Source organism: Bos grunniens, chromosome X, assembly GCF_055505025.1.
Source record: "Bos grunniens cultivar Pamir isolate PY7600 chromosome X, Bosgru_T2T1.0, whole genome shotgun sequence".
Lineage (NCBI taxonomy): Eukaryota > Metazoa > Chordata > Mammalia > Artiodactyla > Bovidae > Bos > Bos grunniens.
The window spans coordinates 111,148,639-111,156,832 of record NC_141194.1 but is presented as its reverse complement, the minus strand read 5'-3'; the positions used below and the strand labels follow the sequence as shown (position 1 = coordinate 111,156,832).

At 57.3% G+C, this 8,194-nt stretch overlaps 1 protein-coding gene and 1 long non-coding RNA gene across 13 annotated transcripts in view; one reads left to right on the top strand and one right to left on the bottom strand.

Moving 5' to 3' along the window:
- Window positions 1–274: 274 nt before the first annotated feature.
- Window positions 275–7,538, bottom strand: LOC147341164 (uncharacterized). 2 transcript variants are annotated; one of them, XR_015158383.1, is made up of 3 exons: window positions 7,040–7,538; window positions 2,209–2,328; window positions 275–1,317 (listed from the first exon to the last, which is right to left on the bottom strand). It is a non-coding gene; the product is annotated as an uncharacterized LOC147341164 (long non-coding RNA). The 2 variants fall into 2 exon arrangements; XR_015158384.1 differs by having other exon boundaries at window positions 2,209–2,325; window positions 7,040–7,502.
- Window positions 5,708–8,194, top strand: part of MAMLD1 (mastermind like domain containing 1) — a 119,504-nt gene continuing 117,017 nt past the window's right edge. For 3 of the 11 annotated variants that reach the window (XR_015158382.1, XM_086386281.1, XM_086386287.1), the window contains exon 1: window positions 5,708–5,863. Coding sequence is in view for 3 of the 11 variants with exons in the window: in XM_086386285.1 (XP_086242411.1) it covers window positions 7,556–7,840 (285 nt within the window). In the remaining 8 variants the exon portion in view is untranslated. Of the gene's footprint in view, window positions 5,864–7,525; window positions 7,841–8,194 lie in introns of those variants that run through there. The other 8 variants (XR_015158381.1, XR_015158380.1, XM_086386285.1 and 5 more) reach the window with 8 other exon arrangements.

Below are 8,194 nucleotides of genomic sequence, written 5' to 3'. Positions count from 1 at the left end.
ATGCATTGGAGAAGGAAATGGCAACCCACTCCAGTGTTCTTGCCTGGAGAATCCCAGAGACAGGGGAGCCTGGTGGGCTGCCGTCTCTGGGGTCGCACAGAGTCGGACACGACTGAAGCGACTTAGCAGCAGCAGCAGAAATATTTTGAGCAAGGGAGGAACAAGGTAAGATCTGTATTCTAGAAATTTACCCTCGCATCTGTGAGGAGGATGCACTGGAGGGTACAAGACCAGAGGCAGAGAGAATATTTAGGACATGTTGCTGTACTCTAGATGAAGTAATAATAAAAATAATAGTATTTATTAGCAGTTGGAGTATACTTATTTTTACAAACAGTAGCCCATCACTTCTACTGTGGCAGGTGCTTTATATGGATTTATTTTTATTTGAAAGATTTCAACCAGCCAATGAGACAGGCACTGTGATTATCTCCCTTTGGCAGACTAAGGTCTCCATTTTTCCCCAGGCCATATGGCAAGTGGTGATCCCAGGATTTGAACCAGGCAGTCTGGCTCTAATGTCTGTATGCAATGGAATGTTTCTTAACATTTATAACCAGCCTGGACCTGTGCCCATTTCTGGAAGTGTAGCTACTCCCACCATGGTCAATTACAAGCTACCAAGACCTATCAACAAGTTCACAAAATTGCTGAAAATGTGACAGTCCTTTTTCATGAGGCAGTGCAAGCCAGCAAACTAGCAAAGCTACAGGTACAGAGTTGGTAACGTGAAGTGCATGTTATTTCCCATCTCCCTGGTGAGTTTTATCTTCATGGAATTTTTTGGAGGCTGCTGTAGCAGACCGCCTAGGTCATTCAAATCTTGGTTTCACCAGTGAGCAGCTGTGCGATCTCAAGACAAGTTGCTGAACGTCTCTGAACCTCAGTCTGCACCACTCTGAAATTAGTTCTTATGAGGCTTCATGAGCTCATGATGTGAAGTACAGGCCCTGGTGCACAGTGGGTATGCCAACAGTTTGGGCTGCTTTTAATTTTAAGATGATTGTGTTTTCCAAACCAAGAACAGCAGGAGCACGTTGTCCATTTGTGTTTTTGTTTTTGTTTTTTCCCAGTGTCTGCCTGGACAGTATGCCTGCTTGATGCTGGGCTCTGGCTGGTCCCCTGGCGTTAGGTCATATTAACCTTCTGAACCCTTGTAGCGATGGTGCGGCAGTAGACTAGCTGGTTGCTAGGATAGCCACAGGCCTGGATTTTGGTGGGTGTGTGTATTTCTAATCACAAAATTGCAAATGTTCTGAAGGGTCCTAGAATAGTGGATGGAGCCTCTTCCCATGTGAGGCCTGAGTCGTGCCTGTGCTGTTGGAAAAAAAAAAAAATGTCATCGCATAGAGAGTAATAATTAGCAAGCCATCTGCATACTTTTTTCTATATAAAAGCTTTGACAGTGTCTTTCAGTTGTATGTATGGTGCAAGAGGAAAACTGGCAGTCATCTGGATTTATGTTAATTACCTAAATTATATTTCTATGTTTCCAAAACCATTTCCCATCCTTATCTACCCTTTGATGATACTACCTATGGCATTCTGAAAGTGGCATTTGTGGTAAGCAAGGAGCTTCAGGGGAAAAATTGACGTGTAGCCACAGCTTTCTGGTTTCATGGTGAAATCGATGCAAGCCATTCTTTTGATTAACTGCTCACTTGCTAATGAGGGCTTCTTTCTTAAAGGTTCCTATTTTTTAAACCAGTGAAGTCGCCAGGAAATTATAATCAATATTTTAATAATTTCCCATTTGTTTCCATTGTGAATCTTAAAAGTGCTTACCACCACCAACATCCCAGAGAAAATTAAAATTAAGAACATGGTGAAGAGAACTAATTCAACTCAAAATGATACTTCAACTTAAAAGGATTTCCCAATGGTTCTCGTCCACCCCACCAGGGCAAAATGCTACATGTCCTCAGCAAGTGCCCCAACCTGACTCCTCACCTGGCACACAATCACCTTTTGCCAAACATAGCAAAACACTCACCATTTGCCTAAATCATTTGCACATGGCTTTGGACCCACATGCAGAACTGAGCTTTCATCCTAATATATTTCACCTTACGTTCAATACCTGCCTTCTGTCTTTGGGGGTGTTTGGGGCACATAACAGTACCCTCTTCTCTGAGGACAAACAACCTATAGACCAGGTACCCTGCCAAGAGTAGTTCCGTCCAGAGGGGGCTGCAACCCTGACTATACCTCAGTAAGGAGATGCCGGAGCGGCTGCACCTGGATCTACAACAGGAGACAGTCACCACCCTGGGCTTCCCCACAGATATTTGTCTGTCCCGGTTCCTGTTGGTTGTGGACACCAGTCTGCTGTGGGCAGAAAACGCAGGTCATCGCGGTTAGGATTCTATGCAGAGGGGGCATTATTAATAACAAGCCCTGAAAGAATGTTCAGGGAGCCTAACACTCGGAGCCTGGGCTGTGGGGTGTGGTCTCTGCACCGGGTAGGGGGCATAGCTGCAGGGGGCCAGGAACAGGGGAGAGGCTAGGAGAGTGTAGGTAGGGGGTGACTTCCAGACACAGCCAACAGCCTCTAAGCATGTGCAGCAGCTGGGGGTGAGGGGTGGCAATGTCAGGCCCTGTGCTGAGCTCTGCCACTGTGTATCACCCCATTTCTTCCCTCTGGGTCTGGATTCTGTCATTCAGAGGACACCGTGAACCCCTCTTTGTCCCAGCCATGAGTCAGCCGTGAGTTTATCAGGGAGGCTTTGGGGGGACCCCAAACGTCTCTGGTAAAATAGTGGAACAGGAAGAGCTGAGGGCAAAGGCGTGCAGAATCAGAGAGACAGACAGGCTCACGGCTGGCAGAGGGAGGGAGAGAGGGCACCGGTGCTGTGCTGTGATGCAACTTGAGCCAGGCTTCATGGAGGATGAGCCTTTTGAGAGGAGCCCTGAAAGTCAGGTGGAATTTTGACAGGACAGCCAGCATCCTAGGCAGAAATGCATAAGCAAAGTGTAGAGGTCAGAAGAACCAGGATTGTTTGGTGTCCAGTCAACAGTTCAACTGGGCAGAAGGCCCAGGAGCATGTGTGAAAACACCAGAAGATGAATCTGGATGAAGGCTGAGGCCCACCTGTGGGACACCAGACTGAGGAGTTGGGACTTAGTGCTATCGGCAGTAGAAAGCCACAGGAGGCTTTGGAGCAAGGGTGTACTGACGAACAGAGCAACTGCTATACTTGCAGTCAGCATGCCTGCTCTCCAAGGGCCCCCACCTACGCAGGCAACACAGAGTTCCAGAAGCTGCCCAGTTAAAGCTCCACACCTGTCACATGAATGTGGAAAAACTTATTGTATGTTCACAGGATTCTGCCTATGAATAAGAGGTGTCTGCTGACTGTTTTCTTATCTCTCGAGCTACAGGTTTGTGTCAGACCAAAGGCAGGGCCCACATTGGCCTTGCCATGGTGCCCCTGAACTCCCATAGCCCAAGTCTGACCCTTTGCTTGGCAGCTTCTCAAGCAACAGGGCCAGGAGATCCCTGGGGAAGGGCAGCCCCTGGAGAGGTTGTAGAATTCCTTTCCTTGCCTGGACCCGCAGTCCAGGGCTGCTCCCACTAAATGTGAGCAGCCACTTGACAGGTGGAAGCAGCCCAAGTTTTGAGGCCCAACTGCTTACTGCTCGGCCACTCTCTAGTCGCATGACCCCAGACATGCCCTCCCATCTCTGAGCCTCTCATTTCCTCATCGAGAACACAGAGATGACAACAGCTTAGCATCTACAGGGTAAATAGACTCATGCAGGTAAAGTACACGGTATACCTCGATGCATGGAGAGAGCTGTTAGCTCCAGACCTGGTTCACATTTGGGGCAACAAAACGGTCTCATAGCCAGTCTATTCAATGAGTACAAAGTCCTCTTCCTCACTGCCTCCCATTTCTCCATTAGCCTTGGAGTACTCAAGGCAAAAACCACAAGGGAACCTCTGTTTCCAACAGGAACTGAAAGAACCACAACACATCTGGGCCACAATGCCCCTTGGTGACATGATCCGAGACTGGTCTCATAAACCTCCTTAAAATGTAATGACAGCTATGGGTCCCTTTCCCCATGTGTTGTACACTCCTGTGGCTCCCAGAGTTTCCTGAAATGTTCCAGGAAAACAGAATCCTACTAACATTCAGTGAGCAGATATTCTGTGCCAGGTAACATGTCAGGAGCTACGAATTTAACAGTGAGCAAAACAGGCACTGATGGCGGCTCTCTTGGGATCTAATCTATTGGCAGGTCAGTTAGTTAAGCTAGTTAAGTACTAGAGAGAAAACAAAGGGAAGTGGAGTGGAGTGCCAGAGATGGGTATAGGGCTTTGAACTGTTGCATAGGTTGGCCAGGTGACTTCTGCCAGGGTTGGTCAAGATGAAAGGAAAGGAGGGAGCGGACCCAGTGGCCATCTGGTAAAGTGCATTCCAACACACAGAAGAGCCAGTGCAAAGGCCCTTAGGACAGATGTACCTTGTGTGTTGAGGAAGAGTCAGGAGGCCTGGAGCAGAGCAAGTGAGGGCAAGAAGGAAGATGGTGTCATCCAGTTTGGGAGAAGTGGGGAGCTGCTGCAGAAGACCTTCCTGGGGCAGGGGAGAAGAGGGCGAGGGAGGTAGGAAATGGCAATCTTTCAGGTGGCTACTGCAATAATCCAGGCAGGAGATGCTGGTGGCCAGGCACAGACGGTAGCAGTGGCAGAAGGGAGAAGGCTGGGAGCGTGGAACCATTTTGAAGATGGAGACAAGAGAACTATCTGCCTCTCTGGATATGGGGTGTGAGCGAAAGAAAAGCATCCAGGAAAACTGTAGGGAATTTGTAGGATGGAGCCGCGGTGAACTAAGGTGACAGACTATGGGAGGAGTGTGTTTCAGGGACGGTCAGGAGTTCGGCTCAGGCCTCGTGGAGCTGGAGATGTCTAGCGGCCATCCAGGCCCTTGTGCCAAGCGGGCCGTGGATCCTCTGGCACGGGTGCGCCTGGGATCTCCCTGACTCCCAGGCCCCACGGGGAAGTGAGGACCACCTGGTCCACTGAGGAAGCGGAGAAGTGACACGAGGGTGGAGGGAAGGCTCCTGGGAACCGATCCCCGTTTTCCACCCCAGGATCAGTGCACTTGGAGGTGGGCGGGAAGCAAATTTGAAAACCATTCGCAACACTCGGTAACAGACAACAGTTATGCCTGCTTCCGTTTTGTTTAATCCACTTTCCTTCAAGATGCAAACTTGCTCTCGCTCTACGGGGACGCGGTGGGTCTAGGATGACCCCGGTCCCCGCAGGACCCCGACCCGCCAGGGCCCCGGGTCTCCAACTGCGGCCTAGTGGGGACCGGAGGTAAGGAACTGCGATCCGTTTTGATCACCAGAGCACGATACGTTCTCCTGGCAGGGCAACCCTAGCGGGGCCCGGCCAAGGTGGATTCCTTCCCAACAGCCCGGCAGGGCCGCCCTTGCCCCGGGACCGGGACGGAGGAGCAGGACTCCGACACCTGTGCCCGCGGCGGGGCCCGGGCGTGGCTCCTCCGTCAGGAAACTTCGGGAAACGCTCCGAGGCCAGCGATCTGCTCGGGCACACCTACGCAGCCCACGAAAGGACTTCGTTCGCTTCTGGGAGGGGGCTCGGCGCTTCTCTCGGACCGAGGGCGTGGGCGTGGAGGGAAGGAGGGGCCGAAAGGGAGGCAGGTCCTCCCCTTTATTCCCGGCCCGCAACTCGGCCGAGTCGTGACCAGATGTGCTGCTAACAGGTCGCTCCTCGGAGGTGCAGGCGGGAGCCCACAGGCCACTCAGGGGCTGCACTCGGCGTTGCTGCTGTCGGACCAGACGCGGCGTCCGCGGGCTGGGCTCGGCCCCCGCCGCCACTCTGGAAGTTTAGGTTAGGAAATGCAGCCCAGACGGGGACCCCGGATTGGGGGGCGCGGGCCAGCCCCCGGGGGAGACGGGGAGGGGAGCCACGGGCCTTGGTGCCCCGGGGGGTAGGGGGTGGGTAGAGGGCGGGCGGCACGCTCCGGCTCGCCGCCGGGCAGTTCACGAAGAAGCCATGTTCCTGCAGAAGCCGCAGGTGTCTGCCCCGGGATAACCCCGCGCGGCGCGAGGCCAGGCCAGCCCAGCTCCCGCGGGGGCTCCGCCGGCCCGGGGCCAGAGAGGCGGGAGACTGGCTGGCACGCCCGGGCTTCTCGCCGAGCACGCCGGCGGGAGGCTGAGACAGGGTCCGCACCCGGGTGGGAGCGGGGGCGGCGGGGGCCCCCGGGGGAGGGGCGCCTCTAGGCCACAAGCGGGGTCGGGTGCAGTTCGGTAGTCGCCACCTGAGAGCCCGGGTCTCCACGGCTGTCACCGCGGGACACCTTGGCCGTCTGGGCGGGAGCCGGCGGGCCGACGCGGCGGCCGTGAGACCTGCGCTCCCTGCCCGGCAGCGGCCCGCGGAAGGTGAGCGCCCTCCCGGGGCGAGGGAGATGAGGCCAGGGCCGCGGCTGGGGGTCGGTCTCTGCGGAGGAGGGAAAGGGGGACGGGCGTGGAACTGGCTACCTGAAGCTGTTACTCTGTCCCGGGTGACAATAGGGGTCCTCCGGGGAGCTGCCAGCTCTTATTCTCTCTCCCCCCCGACCCCCACTGTCTCTCCCCCACGCCCCCACTGTGTCTCTTTCCCCCACCCCCGACTGTGTCTCTCTTACCTCGTCCCCCACAGTCTCTCCTCCCCCGCCCCCACTGTGTCTCTTACCCCTCGCCCCGCACTGTTTCTTCGCACCCCCCGCCCCCCACTGTCTCTCTCTGCCTCCGCCCCCCCCCCTCGTGTCTCTCTTCCCCCGCCCCCACTGTCTCTCTCCCCTCCGCCCCGCACTGTGTCTCTCTTTCCCGCTCCGGCCCCCTCTCCACCAGTGCCACTCTGGGATTCGATCTCGCCCTCTCTCTGGCCTCCCGCGGTCTCCGTTGGTCTGGCACGCGCTCCGGCCCTGTCGCTGGTGAGTGCTGGTTCTCCCGCTCTCCCAGCTCGCTCTGCGTCCTACCAGGGCGCACACCGCCGGCTCGCTCGGCCCAGAAGCGGGAAGAGTACCTGCCGCGCGCGCGGGGCCCCGCTTGCTGCCCTCCGGCCAGCTCCATCCGCTCGTGCCCGGGGACGCTCGGTCACCCCGCTGTCGCCTCTGGCCAGCGGCGCACCGTCTAGGCAGGCCACCTGCCGCCTAGGGCACCGACCGTCTCCCGCAGCGTGCGGAGCCACCGAGGTGAGTGTCCCCGTGCCCATTCCTTGCCTCCCGTTGCTGCCCGGCTGCCCAGCTGGAGTTGACTGGAGAAGCGAGACGACCACAGGGAGGCCAGCCTGTGGCCGCTTTCCTGTTCAGAGAGTGGCTGGACGGCCCCGTAGGCCCCTCTGGCGGTCGCCGCCTTCTGCTGCCCCCGGCCCGGTGCGGGCCCGGAACTCGGTGTTTCAGGACTCCCTGTCCAGCGGGGTCGCGGGCGGGGCAGCGCGGCTTCCCCTTTAAGGCCGGAGCCGTTCGTCGCCTTGAGTGTGAGGGTGTGTGAGTGTGCGGCGTGCGTGTCTCCTCCTCCCCGAGTGACACAGCAGTGAGAAATGCCTATCAGTAACTTAAACCCCCGAAACTCCACCTTCCGGGCGCGCGGCGCGGAGCCGGGCGGTGGGAATGGAGCGAGCAGACTGAGGCCGCCGCTGCAGCGCCGCCGGCATGAACTTGGCCGCGAGCTGAAGCGGCCGGCGGCGGGCGGGCTCGGGGGGCACCGGCCACTAGCCCCGGGAGATCTGCCACCAAGGAGGTCAGGTTGCCCGCGCTGGCGGCAGCCTGCCCCTTGGGCACTGCCCCCGCCGCCGCCGCCGCCGCCGCGGGAGCTCCGCAGCACGGTAAGGCTGAGGGCGGGCGCGGGAGGTCCGAATGCTCTGGGGGCGCCGAGCTGCACTTGTGGCCCCCACTTGTGGCCTGCGTCGCGGAGGAGCGCAGGCCCCGGATTACTGAGGGCCGGGGGACCCCGAAGTTTGCTCCGAGCACACGGCCCACCTGGCGCTGCGCGTGGTCGCCCGCTTCTCTAACTGGCCGGGCCGAGCGGAGCGCAGCTCGCATTGCCCGGGACCGTGGCCTGTGCCTGCACCCCGACGCTCGCCGGGTATCTGGAATCGGGCAGGGGCAGTCAAGCACTGAGGAGGGAAGGCAGAGGGGCGCGGGCCACAAGGGCTCACCCGGCCGCGCTGGGCCACCAG